The 21,407-nt window shown below is 48.0% G+C and overlaps 1 protein-coding gene across 2 annotated transcripts in view; it reads right to left on the bottom strand.

Moving 5' to 3' along the window:
* The window catches only part of CACNA1A (calcium voltage-gated channel subunit alpha1 A), a 237,288-nt gene extending 216,748 nt beyond the window's left edge, over positions 1 to 20,540 (bottom strand). For both annotated transcript variants that reach the window (XM_060007880.1, XM_060007879.1), the window contains exon 1: positions 19,998 to 20,540. In XM_060007880.1, the coding sequence (XP_059863863.1) occupies positions 19,998 to 20,290 (293 nt within the window). In that variant the 5' untranslated portion in view covers positions 20,291 to 20,540. The remainder of the gene's footprint in view (positions 1 to 19,997) is intronic.
* Between the last annotated feature and the right edge of the window lie 867 nt (positions 20,541 to 21,407).

The following is a 21,407-nucleotide window of genomic DNA, read 5'->3' as shown; positions in this document are numbered from 1 at the left end:
CCTACAGATCACTAGGAAGAAAAAAAAAATCGAACAACCCAATAAAAAAAAAGTGAACAGGGCATGAAGAGGCATTTCATAAAAGAAGAAACTTGAACAGCCAATAAACGTATTAAAATATGTTTACCCATTTTTGTAATCGGGTAACACAAACTCAAGTCACCATGAGAAATCGTCACACATCCACCAGAAAGGTTGCAGTTAAAAAGCCACCAAGTGTTGAGCCACTTGAATGCTCAGCTACTGTTGGCAGGAGTGTAGATTAGCACTTTGCAAGAACAGTGTGGCAGTATTGAGTCAAATGGAAGACGCACTAATCTTAATATCCAGCACGTTTGCATCGAGGCATGTACCTTGAAGAGACTCCTGCACACGTGCAGCAAAACCCATAACAACTAGCAACGTTGCTTATTGTCAGCAGCCAAAAGAGAACAGACTCACATGTTCATCATCAGTGAACAAATATGACCGCGAAGGAGCCGCGGCCACCACAATAAGAATGGATCTTACCAATGTAATTGTGAGCCAATGAGGCAAAATACAAAATAATTCATATCACGTAATTTTAAATTTATAAAGTTCAAAACCATGAAACATTTAACTATATTGCATACCTAGGTGGTAAAACCACAAAGAAAAGCAAGCTAAGGATTCCCATAAAATCCTCAATAGTGGTTCATCTGGGAGGGGTTGTGATGGGGGATGGGCATATGGGAGAATCTGAGGACATGGCCGTGTTCTGGCCCTAGACCTGGATGAAAGGCATTTTTTTTTTAATTGAAGTATAGTTGATTTACAATGTTTTGTTAGTTTCAGGTATACAGCAAATTGATTCTGTTATACATATAAATATATATCTATTCTTTCTCAGATTCTTTTCCACTATAGGTTATATGAAATATAGTTCCCTGTGCTATACAGTAGGACCTTGTTGTTTATCTCTTTATATACAGTAGTGTGTATCTGTTAACCCCAAATGCCTAATTTATCCCCTCCTTCCCCTTTGGTAACCATAAATTTGCTCTCTATGTCTGTGAGTTTACTTCTGTTTTGTAAATAAGTTCATTTGTATCATAACATGGTTTTTTAAATGTTCATCTATGTTCCTACACTCTTTTCTAGGTTTGTTTTCTCCCTCACTCCCCCCAATACATACATACACACACACACACACACACACAGTCTTCGGCTAAAGACTGACTAGGAAAGAATAAGGCACATACGCCAAACGTTGGTTTATGAAGAGAAAGAGAAAGGGGACAAACATTGAGACAGAAAATTAAAAGATAACAGAGACACAGGAAATGAAAAGGGATGAGGGGCTGGCAAGAAGGCGTGAGTAAGGAAATGAGAAGTGGAGAGACAGAGGGAAAAGCGGGGGAAAAGATTGTCAAGGATGATGAGCAGGGGAAAAGATACTGGAAATGATATTCTCTTTCTTCTCCTCTCTCCCTCCATATCTCTCTCTCTCTTCATCTTTCTCTGTGTCTCTCTCTCCCTCCCCCATCACTGTCTTCCTTGCCTCCCTCCAGATCCTTCCAGATCTTTTTCTTTCCCCTTCCATCTCTCCCTCCCTCTCTCTCCATTTTCTTTCCCCCTCCTCTCTCTCTCCTGCCTTTTTCTCCTCCATCTCCTCTACACACACACACACACAATCTCGCTTTTAACATATATGCATCATGTGGTTACTCTGTGCCAGACACAGTGCTAGAGAGGGAGGCCACACCCAGGGGACACAGGATGGCATGGCCCAGCGTGGTGATCCAGATGTCTGCCCAGGTCTGCGCCACCAGGGTGCCCATGGCCAGGCTCAGGCATGGATGGACCTGTGGGCTGCCTGGGACTCTCTCCCCCTCATTAATTTCAGTATCAAACACTCTCAGCATCACAAGTTGTAGGTCTTATTTATTAAATATTTAACTAGGAGAAACCCAGCTGAGATGAAACCTCTCATTTGTGGCAGCCTCAGGAGAGCAGAACACGGGGCCTGCTGCTGGGATTAACTGTGGCTGACGGGTGAAGCCCAGGGTGCCGGAGGGGGACACCGGTGGGGGAAGCCGTCATCCCAGAGGTGGAAAGACCCAGCGATAAAAAGAGCTGGGCCTTGTCCTAGTCTCTCTTGGGATGCCGAGAGGGGACGGCGCCAGGGGCAGGACACTTACAAAAGTCTAAAACCAGAATAGGTAAATCCACAAAGACAGAATGCTGACTAGCAACCAGGGGAAGGAAGGGGATGATGGGGAGTGACTGCTTAATGGTATGGGGTTTCCTTTTGGGGTGATGAAAATGTCTTAGAACTAGAGAGAGGTGACAGATGTACAACACTGTGAATGTACTAAATGTCACTGAACTGTACACTTTGAAATGGTTGATGTAGGGCTTCCCTGGTGGTGCAGTGGTTGGGAGTCCGCCTGCCGATGCAGGGGACACGGGTTCATGCCCCGGTCCGGGAAGATCCCACATGCTGCGGAGCGGCTGGGCCCGTGAGCCATGGCCGCTGAGCCTGCGCATCCGGAGCCTGTGCTCCGCAACGGGAGAGGCCACAACGGTGAGAGACCAGCGTACCGCAAAAAAAAAAAAAAGAGAGAAAATGGTTGATGTAGACCATTTGAAAAAGAATAGATACATGTATACGTATAACTGAATTACTTTGCTGTACACCTGAAACTAACACAACATTGTTAATCAACTATACTCCAACATAAAATAAAAATTTTTAAGATAAAATGGTTGATGGTTAACTTTATGTTAAATGAATATTACCTCAATCTTTTTAAAAAAGAAAAAAATCCATTAAAAAATAGAGTTTTGAAAAAAAATAGAGTTTTGTTTCCTCTACTCCAGCTGTTAGCTCTAAGGCTGCTGATTTCATTTCTTAAAAGTAACATTTATGTAGGAAGTACTTACTATCCACATCCCAGGTCCCCTGCTTAGCACTCTGAACCGTCACATCATTTGCACCCACAGTCCTGGGAGGGAGGTGCCGTCAGGTTCCTGGTTTTACAGAGAGGGAATTTGCGGCTCAGAGAGGGTAAGTGGCTTGTCCTAGATCACACAGCTCCAACTCCAGTTCACCTGCTTTCCGAGTGTTCTTGACTACTCGGTGCTTTCTGCCAATTCTAGCTGACTCTTAGGATTGAAGTTTGAAAACTGGGGAGTTTTCAGAAGTCCCCGTACCCAGGGACAGCCTTGGACCAATCTCACCAGCATCTGTGGGGTGAGGCTTGGGGCATCAGCATTTTGTTTTGCTTTTTGGCCACACTATGTAGCTTGTGGGATCTCAGTTCCCTGACCTAGGATTGAACCCTGGCCATGGCAGTGAAAGCCTGGAATCTTAACCGCTAGGCCACCAGGGAACTCTCGGGGCATCAGCATTTTTAAAACTTTCAGGTAGATTCCAACCTTACCTGGGGGGCGGGGGTGTTGTTGAAATACAGATTGGTACTGAGCAGGTCTGGGATGAGGGATGGAGACTGTGCATTTCCAACAAGCTCCCTCCAGGAGATGCTGTTGCTGCTGGAAGGTTCTGCAGCAGCAAGTCTCAGAACCTGCCATGATGGAATGTACTAATCTGTATGGTCCAGTACAATGGTTACTAGCCACATGTGGCAACAGAGCATCTGAAATGTGGCTGCGGCAACTAAGGGAGTGACTTTTTCAGTTTATTTAATTTTAGCGAATTCTTAAGTGGAAATAGCCATGTGTGGCTAGTGGCTACCTTACTGGGCATAGCAGGTCTAGACAACCTCCCAGAGAAGAAAGGCACAAGACATTCAACAGGTTAGAACAAATGATAGCCTCGAACTTTAATAAATAACCTAGAGTCTTGAAAATAACCCTGAGCTCGGTCCCTTTGCTTATGTCTTTAAGTGACCCAAAGGGATAAAGGATGAGAAGACATCTTGAGGAGCAAGGAAGTTGGTTCTACTCCATTCTTCCTTTTTTTTTTTTCTCTTTTAGCATTGCTAACCTGCTTGGAAACTTCACTGGTCCCCTTCAGCAGCCCTACCTTGGGTCTCCCCAAACTACCCCTTTCACTCTCTAGACAGAGTCCTCTACGAAAGTACCTCCAGCCTCACTACAGCTGCTCTTCACTTCTGTGCTTCCCCAGAGTGACCCAACTCAAGCCCACACCTGTCCCCAGGTCTCCTCCTAGCTCAGCTTCTCAGCGCCAATACCCTCTGTCTTCACCACCCTGTTGTATCTCCTATCCCTGCTTTATTTTTGCACCACAGCACTTAACCACACCAACTGTATCCTTTAACTGGTCCTTGGTCTGTCTCCCCAGCTAGAATGTTAGCCACACCAGGGCAGGGGTCTGTGTCTGTCTGTTTGTGTTTGTGTCCCAGTGCCTGTACTAAGGAGCAAACAAAGAGTTTCAGCTACCTGTCGAGCATTTACTCTGTGCCGAGCATGATTTTTGTCATTCACCACTGATTTCATCCTCACAGCATCTCTGGGTGGAAAATATTATTCTGCCCATTGTCAAGATGAAGAAATTGAGGATCACTGAAGTTAAGTAACTTCCCAAAGGCAACATCACTGTCAGAGAGGAACCTAGTACTGGCTGACCTCAATGTCCCTTCACTCTGTCCCTTAACTATTCCTTTGTACCATCTCTTCCCATAGGCATGCCAACCTCTCTGGAGCACAGATGTTTTCCCAGGCAGGACCTGAGCATCTGCCTCTCTGGGCCTTTGTTCCTGCCATGCCATTACCTGTCCCATGAAGTTTCCCCATATGATAGATGTGTGACCTTGGCAAGTGACTTTACTCTCTGAGCCTCAGTGTGAACATCTGTCAAGTGGGGGCAAAAATAAACACACTGAGCCCTTGGGACTGATATTAAGATTAAATCAAAGAGCCTGAGGGCTCATAAGCTCTCCATAAAGAGGGGCTACTAACTCGATTTGAAAAGGCAGTCAGTTTCCATTTTCTCTTGGGATGTGACACTTCGTCTTTACTGGAGATCTAGTGAAATCCCAGACATGAACAAGCACAGGGGCCAAGGAAAGGAAACCCATCGTGAATGTGAAACATGGTCCAGTTGCTTTTTTTGCGGGGGAAGCGCGGGAGATCCTGTTTGGTCAGTTAAAAGAGCCACGGTGGCACTGATTCTTGGAGAGCTAACTCTTAATCACGTGTTGGCTATCGCACCCTGAAATAAAAGGTGCACCAACAAAGGCACACAGAAACACACACACTATTGTATGGAGGAGAGAGGAAACTAATGCCTAGCCCATAACAATAATGAGGGCAAATTCTTATTTATGACCCACTGTGTGCCAGGCACTGTTCTAAGTGCTGCTTGCGCCTTATGACAACCCCACGAGGCAGGAACTCATTTTATGCCCATTTTACAGATGAGGAAACTGAGGACCGGGAGGTGAAGTGACTTGCCCAAGATGATGCGGCTGGAAAGAAACAGAGCTGGGATTTGAACCCAGGTAGTCTGGTTCTACAGCCCTCCCTCGTAACCACTATACTGCTTCGAACACAACACAGAGCAACAGAACCCCTCAGTGTCTATAGAACCTGGTGCAACCTCCCCGAAAGATATCTATGAAGAATGTCCCTAGAGAAAACAGAGCCAAGGGTGTGACCAGGGACACCATGAAGGAAACACAGATAGCCCGTATGGATTTGAAAAATGCTCTGCATCTTTGGGAACTGAAGAAATGCACATGGCACCACAAATAGATTCCACTTTTCACTTACCTGATTGGTGAAGATATAAAATCAAGGGCAATTTAGTTGGGCCATATAATCAGGAAAATGGGACCTCGGAGTTTGAAAAGGCACAGACTAACTGTTCCTTGCAGCCTGGCCCCAAAGCCTGACATATGACCCAGATGTGCCACCTCCAGGAATCTGTCCTAAGGAAACAGTCACAGACGTGTGTAAAGACATCAACACAGCGGAGTTCACTGCAGTGTAGCTAGTACTGGAGGAAAACCAGCAGCCCTCAAAACATTGTGTAGACACAAAGGGCGCTATTTTCTTATGGAAAACAAAGTATAGGTGTGCCAGGTGGAAAATGGGAAGGATGATGCCATTTCCTTTGGCGTAAAAATCTTCACTGTGGCCCACACAATCTACCCTTGTCACCTTCCTTCCCTCCTCTCCCCTCACTCACCTGGCACATAGTAGGTGCTCAGTTAACATTTATGAAGGAATGAATTTATCAGAATGCACTCCTTTCCCCCTTCACATCTCTAAGCTAATCTGTCTCAGTGGTGTCCTGGACATGCCCAAGGCCAACCTTGGGTGTGGGGACTAAAGGAACAGAGAACCACTGTCTCCACCAGCAGTACTCACCATGCCAGGAGCCCAAAGAAAGTGAGACACGATTTAAAAACTGGGCAACAGAAGGAGAAGGAGGGAGAAAGGGAGGTTGCAGCAGCTTTCATTCCAACATTTTCCAGCTGAGATTTCCTTCTATATACTCATCTATATTTACATCAACGAATCTGTCAGTAGCAAGCCTGTTGCTGATAGTGTGGGATCTAAAGTTCAGAGAAAGCTGGCTTAGACACCCAGATAGGAAGAGAAACTGTAAGTAAAATTTAAGTAACCCCCAAACTCTAAATCCACCCACTCTCCTCCAAGGAATCCGTGATGTCTTTTACATCAGGATTTCTCATTTCAGCAATATTGACATCTTGGGTTGGATAATTGTTTATTGGGGGTGGGATGAGGGTGCTGTCCTGTGCATTTTAGGATGCTCAGCACATCCGTGGCTTCTATCTGCTAAGTACCAGTAGCACCCCACCCTCCACATTCGTGACAACCCAAAGTATCTCCAGACATTACCAAAAGTCCCCTGGAAGGCAAAAATCACCCCCTGTTCAAAAACACTGTTTTACATGCAGCCTAGGAAAAATTCCAAACCAATCAACTGTTCTTTCCATACTCCTCCTCAGCTTCCTAAATTTCAAGTCACTTGGTCTCAAAATCTCTTTTACATATTCAGGGAAAGTGGTGGCAACAGTTTTAAGACTTGAGTGACATCTCTAGACCAGAATTTTATGTTGAAAATAATCAGCACCTTGGACAGAGATTTATGCACGAAGATGTTTGTAGCGCTGTTGTTTACAAGCAAAACAAACGACTGGGGATGATTACAAGAAGTATGATATATCCATAAAGTGGAATGTCATCAGATATTAACAACAGTCTTTTCTGGGGTTGCTGCCAACCCATACAGCACCACTGTGTGAATTTAAATGACTCCCCTTTTTCAAGTTGTTAGGTCCATCTGTCAAAAAATTGTCATAATATCTTCATTTTGCTAGAACAAGATACCGAAGCTTTCATCATCTGAGAAATTGAAATAATAAATGTACAGCTCTATGATGCCTATGAAATGAGATACAATATCCTTGTGCAGTGTGTACTCTGTACAACTGTACATGGGTTGTTGTAGCCTGGATGTTGCTGTCCAAGGATATCTAGTGGCATGGAAATGTGTTCAGAAAAGCTTATATCCATAAAAATGTATGGAATGTAACCATAAAATGTCACCAGGGACTTCCCTGGTGGCTCAGTGGTTAAGAATCTGCCTGCCAATGCAGGGGACACGGGTTCAATCCCTGGTCTGGGAAGATTCCACATGCCATGGAGCAACTAAGCCTGTGTGCCACAACTACTGAGCCCGCGAGCCACAACTGTTGAAGCCCACACACCTAGAGCCCATGCTCCGCAACAAGAGAAGCCACTGCAATGAGAAGCCTGTGCACCACAGAGAAGAGTAGCCCCACTTGCTGCAACTAGAGAAAGCCATGTGCAGCAACGAAGACCCAATGCAGCCAAAAATAAACAAAATTAAAAAAAAAAATGTCACCAGAGATTCTCTCTGGATAGGAGAGTATACATATATTTTATGTTCTTCTTTGTATTTCAGGTGTTCAACAAATGAAGAGGATAGGCCTCTTGGAGGATGTGACTTTTGGGCTGAGACCTAAATGAAGAGAAGGAATCAGCCATGGGGAGACCTGGAGAAACAGTGATGCAAGTAGAGGGAAGAGCCAGCACAGATGCCTACAGATGCAAATAAGCTAGCTGTGGGCAGAAAGGGCCAGTGGAGCTGAGATAGAGTGGAAGGGGTAGAGAATGGAAGAGATGAGATCAAAGACAAAACAGGGACTAGATCATGAGGGGCCTTGTAGAACCTGGTACATCCATCATCTGCACTCTCTGGCAGTGAGTAAGCATCTGGGACATTTACCCAACCTACTTGTAAGAGAGATATTCCACTAGCCCACCACTCTTCACCAATGAAGCAAAATCCAAGGAATTCCACTTTTAGTCCCAGTGCTGAAATAAACAAAACCAGAGTGTTTCCAGAATTTTAATAGTCTTTGTGAAGAACACTGTTTACTTTCCTCATCACTACTCAATTAACAAACACTCATGCATGATATAGTGTGGGAACTGGTGGGGGATGTGAGGAAGGTAAATCACTGTTCCCTACCCTCAAGGAGCTTTCTAAGTAGAGAGTAAGACATAAGCATACATCTTATTGCTTTTCACAAAGCATGCAAGATTCATCTGACATTGAGGGCGGTAAGTGGAGGGACTTGGTCATTCCCAAGCCCATAAGAACACCAAATATCAGAGAGACTGAGAAATGGACACCCACCCTTCCATACACCCTTATATCTAACATCCATCCATCCATTCATCCACCCATCCATCTTTTTACCTGTCAATCCAGTCCAGTCAGTCATCTGCCATTTACTCATCCACTCATGTGTTCACCCATCCATCTTTTCTTTCTTTCATCATCCATCCGTCCACCACTCATCTAGTCACCCACCAATCAACACTTATCCACCCACCTATAACCCACCCAATCACCCATCCATCCAATATGTCCATCTTTTCTTTCTCTCATCTATCCATCCTGCCTTCCTTCATCCCACCTAACCTATTCACCTATTTGTCCAACTGTGCAACCATCCGCAGATCTTTCCATCCACCCATGCATTCAACACTAACCGCAGGAGACGCTTCTCTTCTCTAAACCACAAATATCCATTGATGATCCTTAACTTAAAAGACTCCACTGTGATTAGGAACAAGCCAGACTTAAAATTTTACATTCTAACAACTCTTCCCAAAAGAATTCAAATCCACAAACATTTCTGACTCTTCCCATTTATGCAAGACCCAAATGCTCCAAGTCCTTGCTAGAACTGCACAGAAGCCAGCCTATCCTCACTGGTTTGAAGTCTTTGATGTCTTCAAAGATGGTGCTCTTAAAGCAAGGCTAGAAAGTAGGGTATGGTTAGAGGAAGGGGGAGCTGTGGGCAGACTGGAAAGAGTCTGGCACTGGAGAGAACCTGGCAGTGGGATGTAGAGGATGGGAGAGGAAGTTGATTAGAAAGTTAGACAAGGATTTCTGAGATGAGGAAAATTTTGCCTGGCCTTGGAATCATGGAATTCTAGTATCTACAGTCAACGTGACCCCGTGATTGTTTTCCCCTTGGATTATACATTGGAGCGATGGTGGTTTAGTTTATCATCCAGGAGAACGGGTTAACAAGATAGATGCCAGAGAATAACAGAGGTCAAGGGAGTTGAGAGCCTTGACAAGAAAAGGCAGAAGAAGAGTAACTAATACTACGTAGAACCTACTATGTGTCACGCACTATTCCAAGCACTGGGTCAGAGAGGTCACCCAAATAAGCCCCCCCTTTCTTCTTTCCACCCATTGATCCATCCATGTATCCGTCGATACGTCAATCCATTTACATATAGACACATATAGTGCTAAGTTCCAGGCACTATTTTCTAAGCATAACATGTATTAACTAATTTAATCTTCCAAGATAGGTGCTATTAGAATCCCCAGCGGACAAACTGGGAAACTGAGGCACAGAACGCTTAAATGACTTGAGCAAGGTCACATGGCTAGTGACTAGCAGAGTTGGGATTTGAACCCCAGCCCACTGGCTCCAGAGTCCATGCTCTCAACTCAGCCCTGCTGCTTCTCTACTACTGTAGCAACTGCCAATGCCTAAAACACAGGCTGACTTTCAGAAGACAAGGAAGAACAGGGGCTTCCTGGCTGACCCAGCCCTTAGAATAATGGGTATAGACTGTGAAATGGCTTAGCCAGTGCCTGTCAGATGGCTGGTGTTCCAGAAATGCTGATGAATCTCAGCTGATTCTAGCTGAAGCGACATTCCCAAGTACACAGACTAAAATTAACACCTTGAATTCATTCATTCAAAAATTATTTATTCAGTCCTGCAGCACCGTTCATAATAGCAAAAAAAAAAACAAGAAACCTGGAAACATCCCAAATGTCCATCACCCAGGAAAGCGGATAAATTGTTGTATCATCACAGAATACAATATTATACAGAGAAAAGTAAACAGCCTACAGCTATACTCAAATAAGAGAGATGAATCTTAGAAATATACAGTTGAGTGAAAAAAAGCCAGTGCAAGTTCCAGAAGGCTAAAAAGCTCAGAAACCACGAAGGTGAAACTTACAGAGTTAAGGCATATTTAAATATGTGGTAAAGCTTTTTTAAAAAGAAAGAAAGAAAGAGAATAAGACACACACAATCCAAGGGTGAGCGGTTGCCTTTGGGGGAGTGAAGTGGGGGAGGGGCAGGAAGTAAAGGCAGGGTGGGAGGATACAGGTAGAGGTAAGTTATTGATCATGTTCTAGTTCAGGGTTCTCCCCAAACCAGCAGCATCAGCGGCATCTGGGAACTTGTTAGAAATGCAAATTCTTAGGTTCCACCCCAAACCCCCTGAATCAGAAACTCTGGGGGGCGAAGCCCAGCTACCAGTGTTTCAACAGTCCTCCAGGGGACACTGGTGCACGCCAAGTGCAAGCATCTCTGCCCTAGAGCAGGTGATGCTGACCCTGCCGGGCTGGGGACCACACTTTGAGGACCACTGTTCTAGCTCTTGACTTCGGTGGCGGGTCTACCAGTGTTTCCATATAGCAGTAAAATAAATAAGGAAAAATAAGGAAAAGGAGAGATGATATTGAGAGTGTGCTGTAAACTCAGAACAGGATGAAAGCAGTTGGCTGTTACCCTGAGGTGAAAGAAAACACCCCACAATGATCTATTCAGCCACTGTAGGTGCCAAGCACAGGGCCAGAGTGGTGACCACAACCGACCCAGCCCTTGCCGCATGGGAGTATACAGTCTGTCCATTCTGATACTATTTTTTCCCCCATTCTTATACTTTTTACAGAGTGATCATATACACCCCATGCTTTCAGTATCTTTTCATCCTCCAGTTCCCTGGATGGAGGACTACTATGCCCATTTTACAGATGAAGAGACTGAGCACAGCTACTGGGAGCTAGAGCTGAGATTTGCAACCAGGGGTCCCCTGCCCCCCAAGCCTTTTGCTTCATCTCCACCCTATATTACTTCCCCTCCTCACCTCTTCTCCTCCTTTTTAGCCTCCACCCCTGGTGCTATTGCTCAGACAAGCACGTCCCTCCATGGACGCCACAAACATTTCATAGCAGAAAGTGAAGGTCAGCAGAGGTGCCCATGCCCATTATTCTTAATAAAGGAAGTAATAAAGGTCAATGAGATAAAAGAATATGGCAGGTCAGAAACCGTGTAACCCCACACAGAGCAAGTTCTAGGTCTATACCAATGTCTCATTTAAGACGAATATGTTCACTGATTCTTAAGATCAGACTTAGCCCTCCTGCAAACGCCGCTTTATAAAAATACTTTTAAAATTGGTTTAAAATTATATAATATTTTACGCACAGGCCTAAAATGAGAACAGAACTTAACAGTGTGATTATTATTTACTGGCAGGTGGGTGACGAAACTGAGTTTCCCTCATTGCTCCGGGGAGGTGGGGGGCAGGCCTCCTAAATAGTGTTATGGGGGGAGGGCTGCTAATCCCAAGTTCCAGGTCCAACCTGAGCAGGGAACACCTTAAAGGAAGACCCAAAAATGCTCCCAGGCTGAAAAGAAGATAAAGCCGCTTCTGACCCAAGAGAGACGACAAAACCTGATCCGTATTTAACTCTGGAATTTCGCGCTTCAGAGCCGGGATCTCTCTCGCATTAGCTGCCTTAAATAAGCAGCTTCCAAAAGCACAATTCATTCCAAGATAAACTCGCAGCTTTTCAGAGGCAAAAAGCTACCTATCTTCTCCTTTCCTGGGCATTGGCACCATCTCTGGCTCCCTTCATCTCTGGAGTGTTAAGAACTCACCAGTAGGGTCACCAACTTCCTTGTTTGCCCAGAACTGCTGGATTTTTCAAGATGCTAAAACCAGGACAGTCCCAGGCAAACTGGGACATCTGGTCACCCTACCCAGACAAGGACTAAAGCCCAGTGGGTTTTGAAACATAATTTGCTGAGCCCACCCACCTGGATCCCTCTCCTGGAATGTTCCTTGCCTTCTCTATTCTCCCAGGAAGTGAGGGAGAGGGGAGAAAGAAGACAGAAACTGGGGGAAGAGGGGGATGCATTCTAACCCCAAAGCTGAGCAGGGTTCTATTGTTAAACTCTCAGGAGTCACCTGGGGCGGCCACAGCAGCTGTCCTAAGCCTGCAGCCTCCATCCTGGGCTGGACCCTTTGGCTCAGAAGAAGGAGATGGGGGTGGGGGGCGGTGGGCAGGGAAGCTAATTATACATTTTAAAACTCCCTTACCTTGTCACCCACAGAGGAAGGGATCAAGGGAGAGGAAGACAATTTTATCTCAGACCGAAGAGAACAGAAAAATAGGTCAAGTGGGCATACATTTTTCCTCCCTTAAAGCTTCCAGAGAGAAAAGAGAATGCAAATGGGTTACCAAAGGGGAAAGGGGGGGAGGGATAAATCAGGAGGTTGGGATTAACATAAACACACTACTATATACAAAATAGATAAACAACAAGGACCTACTGTATAGCACAGGGAACTCTACTCAATATTTTATAATAACCTATAAGGAAAAAGACTCTGAAAAAAAAGAATATATATGTGTATATGTATAACTGAATCACTTTGCTGTACACCTGAAACTAAGACAACATTGTAAATCAAATATTTCAATTAAAAAAACAAGAGTGGGTCTCCTCTGGTGGCGCAGTGGTTAAGAATCCGCCTGCCAATGCAGGGGACGCGGGTTCGTACCCCGGTCCGGGAAGATCCCACATGCCGCGGAGCGGCTGGGCCCGTGAGCCATGGTCGCTGAGCCTGCGCGTCTGGAGCCTGTGCTCCGCAATGGGAGAGGCCGCGACAGGGAGAGGCCCGCGCGTCGCGATGAAGAGTGGCCCCCGCTCGCCGCAACTAGAGAAAGCCCTCGCACAGAAACGAAGACCCAACACAGCCAAAAATAAATTAAAAAAGTAAATAAATTAATTTAAAAAAATATTCTGTGAATGTTTAAAAAAAAAAAAAAAAAACAAGAGTGCCACACTCAGATTAATAAATCCAAACTGGCCAGTCAACTGAGGGACCCTTTGCTCCCACTCCTACCCAGAGAGCCCGGTTTCTAGTCAAAGTTTCCAAAAAGGAACATAACGAGCGAAAAGTGCTCTCCAATATTATGGTTCACGCGTTTTGGAGCTTTCTCCATGCCGGACACTGTGCTGGGCATTTCTCATGTATGACCCCACGTGACCTCCTCCAGAGTCCTCCGAGGAACATGCTATATCAGAAGCAACATCCTCACCACGTGCATGAGGAAACTGAGGCTCTGATGCCCAAGGCAGCCTGGCTAGGGTGGGCCATTCGAACCTGGGCCTGGCTGACCCAAAGTTCAGGGTGCTTTCCCTCACCTCCCTGTTGTATTTCACAGCACCACCTGGATCCCTCCTGAGGAGCTGAGTTAGTGTCCCCAGAAATGGACTAACTGAGGGGCTTCAGGGTCCTGACCATCTCTGGATTGAATCCACCTTCCTGGTGGCGTCTTCCATTGTTGGAGGAGTGCATGTTGTGTGCTTGTTACTGGGGAGGCGATGGGGGGGGTGTGAACCTAATTCCCAAGTACCCAACAGATGTGCCCCCAAAATCCCCTGAAGGAAGACTCCACTCTCAAGGAACCACTGCTCCCCAATTTCTCAAGCACTAACATTTCAGAGACCTCCTTTGGTCTGATACCCTCATGCACACACACCCCTCCTGTCACTCCAAGATCCACACCTAAAACCCACTGAAAAGCTAAAACGTGGGTACGTAGGTGAATCAGATCTCGAAGATTTGGCAACTGGGTGAAGAGAAGCACTTTTGTCGCTCACTGGGCAAACATTAATGAAGTGCCTACTGTGTGCCAGGCGTGATGGGGTGGCAGTGGTGGGTAGCATGATGGATATAGGTCTTATGGCCTCGGGGAGCTTGCTTTTCACTGCCGAGTGGCAGGACCAAAGCACCCCCCAACCAGAGACCCCCTTCTCCCACACTGGAGACCCCCCTCCCTTGCTAGACCTCAAACCAGGGCAGGAACAGAGCTACAAATGACATCCTCACCCTTTCTCATTTCTCTGACTGGCACTTAAGGCTACCACTTCCTCTACTTTCTACACATCCACAATCCTTTATGCTAAACCCTCGAGGCCAGACGTGCTCTGGAGCTTAGAACTTGGTGGTTTTTTTTTTTTTTTTTTTTTTTGCGGTACGCGGGCCTCTCACTGTCGTGGCCTCTCCCTTTGCAGAGCACAGGCTCCAGACGCGCAGGCTCAGCGGCCATGGCTCACGGGCCCAGCCGCTCCGCGGCAGGTGGGATCCTCCCGGACCGGGGCACGAACCCGTGTCCCCTGCAACGACAGGCGGAGTCTCAACCACTGCGCCACCAGGGAAGCCCAGAACTTGGTGTCTTTAAAGGGATCACAGGGATGGGAATGTAAAATGGCACAAGCATTTTGGAAAACAGTTTGGCGGTCTCTTATAAACACATACTTACCACATAACCCAGCAATCCTACTCCTGGGTATTTATTTCCCCAAGAGAAATAAAATGTACGTTCCCAAAGTTCCCACTAAAATCCATCCACCAATGTTTACCTCAGCTCTATTCATAATCGCCCAACCTGGAAACACCCCAAATCTCCTGGGAAATGGATGAACGGTCTCCAGTCCAGGCGTCCCATAGAATATTACTCAGCACCCAAAAGAATGAGCTACCGATACACACACAGCCACATGAATGGATCTCAAAGGCTGCGTGAAAGAAGCCAGAATCCGAAGACTACATACGATATGATTCTATGTATACGACCTCCTAGAAAAGGCGAAACTATAAGGATGGAGAACAGATCAGTGCTTGCAAGGCACTTGGGTAGGGGGGTGCTGACTCAAATGGTCACTAGGGGATATTGTGGGGTAATGGAACTGTTCCGCATTTTGATTTGGGTGGTGGCTACATGCCTGCATGCATTTGTCAAACTCTGAGAACTTTACGCTTAAAAGGGTGAATTTTGCTGGAAGTAATTTATACCGCAATAAACCCGGTCTTTGAGAAAAAGGAAAAAAAAGATAACAGGATGCATCTATGATGTGACCTGGATACTCCAAGTGTAACTCGTGTACTAGCAGCATGGGCAACCCTTAGAGACTTGTTGGAAAAGCAGCATCCCAGACCCCACCCCAAACCTGCTGGACCAGAGTCATCATTTTAACAAGGCAATCCTCACGCTCGGGAAAGTTTGCAAAGTGCTACCACGTATACGTAACACTCCCACTGGGTCTGCCGGAGCAGCATCCCATGCTCAAGCGTATCTACTGTTTCCTCAGTGAAATACACCAAAATGCACACCACGTGGGATAAATTTAAGACTGTAACTTAAGCATATAAATTTGCGTCAGTTCAAGGTAGTTTTTTAACCCCTACATGAGCTGATCTTTCGGTTTTCAGAGCTTTTTAGATTTGGGGATTGCGGAGGAGGAATCGCACCTTTGCAGCGGCGGGCGGTGGGGGCGGGGGGGACCCAAGGGAAAAAAACCATGCTAATTCCTACTTCCCAGAGTTTTGCCCTTCTGGAAGTACCTGCCACGCTGATCTAGTAGAAGAATTATACAGTCATTCTTTCCTGCCCTTCTAGCACAAGCTAATTTTCAGGGTGGGCCAAGACTCTGATGAGGTGAGTGAGGGGTTGAGTGCCAATCAGCCAGTGTCCGTGGGTTACCTGATGTGATGGGACTCTGGGTTTCTTGTGAAGAGTCCTGAAAACAAGGGTATGAAAGCCCGGAATCCTGCAAGCACTTCAGGAGAAGGAGCGTGATAACACAGACCTGAGTCCGCGGCCCAAATTCCTACACCACGCTCAGCGCAAGATCTGCTGGCATCAGCAGGACTGGGGGAAGATGACATTCACATTGGCGCTTGGTAGCGCGTCAGAAGGAGCAAGCGGCATTAAGTGGGGGCTCTAGGAAGGTTGACAGATGCGCCTTATTGAGCTGACAGATTTGAGCTCTTCAGAAGCCATCGTCAGAGGCCGTCACGGCCATATTTAAATCAGACTTCCAGTCGAGGAGAACACGGAACCAAGGTGTGTGATCCAGACAGCTTTGCTGCCTGGAATCCTTCAAGAGTGCAAAGCACCGATGGAAATCTGAACATCAAAGATTTCCATTTGGGTCTCCTGACTTAGAGAAAAATGAAATTCATGAGAACCCCTGAATTCTCACTGATGGCTTCAAGCTTGAGCTCCCGAGGAAAGTGGGGTGCAGAAGGGGAAGGAATCACAGTGGCAAAGTGCCTGTGACCATGGGGAATGCAAGGTTGCACCCTCCCTCCACCAGCGTACCATGCTGGAATCTGCATTTGGAAGTAACACTCAGGCCCTCAGAGCACACAGCCAAGTTCACGGAACGGCCACTGACTGACTCCTCCCCGTGACGGTGAAGAACCTGCTTTGCCCACTCACCTGCAACCCTCAGTAAATGCCATTTCCAAATACATGTTCCGCGACATGCACATCAAAGAACGGCAGTGGCAATTCCACTCCTAGGTATAAACTCAAGAGAAACGCCTCCCCAGAAAGTTCAACCAAAGACATGCGCAATCTGGAGATCACTCAAATGGCCCTCAACTGTGGAACGGAGCAGTATGTTGTGGGAGAGTCAAACAATAAAATATCACACAGCGATGAGAAGGAACAACCCACAACGACCCACAGTGACACGGAGGCATCTCACAGACAGATTGTTGAGGGAAAAAAAAAAAAAAAGCCCGGCACAAAAGAACACGGCCTCTGACTCCATTTACAGGAGGCTCAAAAGGAGGCCAAATGAACCCATGGGGTCAGAAGTCGGGGTAGCGGTAACCCTTATCGGGGGGAGTAACTGGGAGGGGGCAGGAGGGGACTTTCTGGGGAGCTGGTTACGTTCTTTTCCTTGACCTGGGTGCCAGTGGCATGAATGTTCACTTAACTAATCTGGACTTGAGTTGTATACTTTCCCATGTGCGTATATATATACATTAGACTTTATTTTAAAAGTTCTAGGGCTTCCCTGGTGGCGCCGTGGTTGAGAGTCCGCCTGCCGATGCAGGGGACACGGGTTCATGCCCCGGTCCGGGAGGATCCCACATGCCGCAGAGCGGCTGGGCCCGTGAGCCATGGCCGCTGAGCCTGCGTGTCCGGAGCCTGTGCTCCGCAACGGGAGAGGCCACAACAGTGAGAGGCCCTGAAAAAGTTCTAAATAAGTACTTCAACACTTTTTTTTAATGGCAGAAATATTTAGATACTCAAGTCCATGTTCTCCCCTGGTACCCTGACTCCTTGGTGTTTCCACACTCCATTTCTTTGCATTGGCCCAAATTGCCCTTATCTAGCCCCCCATCTCTCTGTCCCCTCCCCTCTCATCACCTCCCCCCACCCCAGAGAAAGCTCAGTCCTGGGTGACTCTGGTTGGTGACAGATCGGGGGATGGAGAGCTTTCCCTTTGAGAGTGGGGCTATAGAATGTGTTTGCTGCCTCAGGCCAAAGAGAGAACAAAAACTGGCTGCAAAAAGCAAAATGCACAAACTCATCACAAAGCTCCCAAGAGCAAGAAAGCCAAAGAAAACCTCTAAAGGACTGAGTGCTACCAGTTCACCTGCATCCCTCTCTTAAGATCCCTCCTTCCGAGGGACTGTTGCCATCCCTTCCCTCCCCAACAGCCCTCTGATCTGCAGGATTCAGGCTGGACCGGGGTGAGCTAAGGACACATTAGGATTCCCACCTTCTTCCTTTCCTCCTAGTAGACTCCAAATCCAGGCTCCAGAAGGCGATCTAAAGCCATTTTCAACACGGAAACCTGTCAGCCCAGTGAATCCCTCCTGGACACCCCTGAGTTATCTGATCTTGCGCACGTTGACACATTGCTATTCTCCATGCCTCCCCCCACTCCTCCAGGGATTGGGGGGAGACAGGCAGAGTGATTACGAGACCCCTGAGCATTTCAACAGATAATCACAAGGTTGAAACTTAGGAGGCAAAGACTTGGCTCCTGCCTTGGGCACCAATCAAAATGACATCGTGGTTAGGGGTACACCCCTCCAAAAAGACAGCAGCTGAACCTCTTAATTTTCACCACCCTAGAAGCAGACTGCCCACACACACTCCAAAACCTCAGAGGCCTCTGTTACAGTTTCCGGACCCAGCAGCCAAAATCCTGCTCAATTCTGGTCCCCCCTAAAAGTGAATCCACCAGCCAACGTGTTCCTCAAATAAGCAAGCCCAGGACCACCTGGGGCTCAGCCCTGTTGAGTATATACCTGTCAAAACCATACACAAAAAGGATGGGGGCTCATCAGTGAAGCCCACGGGCCCAACCAGCCCCATTCGTTTTTACTCCGAGGGCAGCCAGTTGGAACCGAGCCGAGGAGCGGCACATTTGGGCACGGCACGGTGGCCAGTCAGCCTGGGAAGCAGGGTTCGTCCCCCTACTTGGAATCTGGGTCATGCTTAGATAACTGCTAGAAAGCCCGACTAATTACCCATCCTTGCCTCCCTACATCTCAACAGATGTTAAGCCCTCCTCAAGGTTTATTTCAAGCAGGCACGAATTTAAAGAAACACAAGGGGATCCGGATTTTGGTAGCATCTCAGCAGAGGAAAATGTGTACTCCACTTTCTTCCTCTGGGTCTTCAATTTAAAAAAAAAAAAAGTCATTTACCTGCCCAAGATGTCCACATGGATGCTGACTCTCCTGGTGTCCCCTCCCGGGTCTCTAGGGTGGAAGAAGCAGATTCCAACCCAAGGCCTAACACGGCAGCCTAGGAAGGACCCAGCACCTCATTTTCTCTTGTCCTATCTTTCTTATTGAAGTAGCCCATCCTGGGTCTTCCAGGTCAGGGCCCCAGATGGGGCAAATGGGATGTTTTCTACACCTCAAAAGATGATGAGGTCCCTAATCAGTGGGTGGAAGGAAATGGAACCTGCAGACATGGGGAATAATAAAATGCCCCCCATCCCTTCCTGGCCAGCAGTCCATCCCGAGATATTAATTCTGGTCAGTGCTGGCCCCTCAGTGTGAAGACCACACGCTCTCCCACTGGCTCTTGGCCCTGGGAACCCCTAGGCACCCTCCTTGAGGGCAGCCCCCAACCTCGGGCAAGCAGGGGTGGAGAGGCCTGAGAGCTGGGACTGGGCTCCAGCTCTGGAGGCGACCGTGGATTCCGGCGAGGGGCGGCTAAGGAAACCCAGCCAAGGACCCCATGCTTCCTCTGCCCTGGGCAGAGTGCTCAGGCCCCGGCCTGGTCTACGCTCATTCGGGGAGAACTCTGACCCATCCGGAACTGGCTCTAAAGGCCCCTGTACGACCCCAGGGCCCAGCACTCATTCTGAAATCGGTCCTTGGGCGGAATCCACTCCCCCGGCGCCCACAACCCCAAGCCTCCACGGTACCTCAACCCAGCTCGGGGTGGAGAGATGCTCCACACTCCTCCCCGGTGCCCCCTCTCCCAGCCCCTGGAAGACCACCCCCCCCCCCCGCCTCCCATCAACCCCCGGGTCTCTCCCAGCCTGGAAGAGGGGAAGCGAGGGAGGAGGGGAAGGCGCAGTTGCCGGGGTTTGGGCAAAGGATATGGCCATTCGGTGATCTTTTTGGCGTATTTTCTCACCACGTTGTCCTCGCTGAAGAGGAATAGAGACCGGTTGACCGTGAGGCAGTTCTGTCGGACGGGGATGGGGTTGTACAGGGCCATGGTCCGCGCTCTCTGCGCCATTGATTGCTTGTACATCCTTTGCGCCCCGGGCTGCCCGCCCTGCCGGCTGCCCCCGGCTCCTCGCCCGCCTCCGGCGCCCACGACCACCCCGGCGGCTGCCCCGGAGCCTCCTCCCCCGTAGCGGGCCGGCATCTCGTCTCCGAAGCGGGCCATTCTGCAAAGAGCAAAGGGCTCCGGGTTACGCTGCGGCGAACGATGCGGAAGACGCCGCAGCCGCCGCCGCCGCCGATGCTGATGCTGATGCTGCCGGGGCTGTGAAGACGGCGGCTGGAGCTGCGACTGCGGAGACGCTCCACGGCCCAGCCCATCGGGCGGCGGCGGCTCGGCGCCTCGGGTCGGGGGCTCACAAGGCGGCTGCCCGGCCCCAGCCGGGGATAGCAGCTCGGGACATCTTCCTGGCTGACCCCAGAGAAGGAGGGGCTGGAGGAGGGTGCGGGGGCGGGGCGCGGGGGCCGGGGAGGGGGGGAGGGGAGAGGGAAGCAAGGCAAAAAATAACCGAGGAAGGAATCCAGGCAATCCCCAGTCCACCCACTCCGGAAGGAAAAAAAAAAAAAAAAAAACACAGTTTAAAAAAAAAAAACGCACACCCCCTTTAAGACTCGAACGGTTTGCAAAGGACGCCCCCCGGGACGCAGTGGAAGCTTCAAATTCCTCCGAGGTCCGGGTCAGGCTGGCATCTTGCAAAAGGAGTGCGCTCGGCTCTTTAAAAACATTTTTTGTTAAAAAAATAAAAATAAAACCCAAGTCTTTGCTGGGGGGTGGGGGGAAGGCAGCCCCCCAAATTTAAAAATCCCCCTTTCTGTTTTGCTTGAGTTCCTAGACCTTAAAAATGCTGGAAGATCTGTAGCCAAATAAATGAAATTAAATTAAAATTAAGAGTATTAAGGAAAGAAGGGGAGGGGGGAGGGAAACGCTCCGAAGGGCTCTTAAGGAGTCTTGAAGCCGCAGGGTCCGGGTGTTGTTTTTTTTTTTTTTTTCTTCCTGAATCACCAGCGGCTGCCTCTTCAGCTCACGAAGGAGTGTGAGTGTGCGTGTGCGCGCAGCGTTTCGCTCAACCGTGCCTCATCTTGGGGTTAAATTGCAGCAATGAAATCCTGAAAATTCCCAACAGGAGGAAAAAAAAAACCAAGAGAAAGAGGGAGAGAGGTATGCGCCGTTCGTTTAGCCACTCAATAGCTGCTCCCGGATGCTGCAATGCCTAGCGTCCATCGCCCCCCCCCCGCCCCCCAATGCCTCCTCTTCCTTCTCTAGGTTTTGCTAAAATAAGACT

The sequence above is a fragment of the Delphinus delphis genome, chromosome 3, assembly GCF_949987515.2.
Source record: "Delphinus delphis chromosome 3, mDelDel1.2, whole genome shotgun sequence".
In the NCBI taxonomy this organism is placed as follows: Eukaryota; Metazoa; Chordata; class Mammalia; order Artiodactyla; family Delphinidae; genus Delphinus; species Delphinus delphis.
This window is presented reverse-complemented; position numbering and strand designations above follow the sequence as displayed.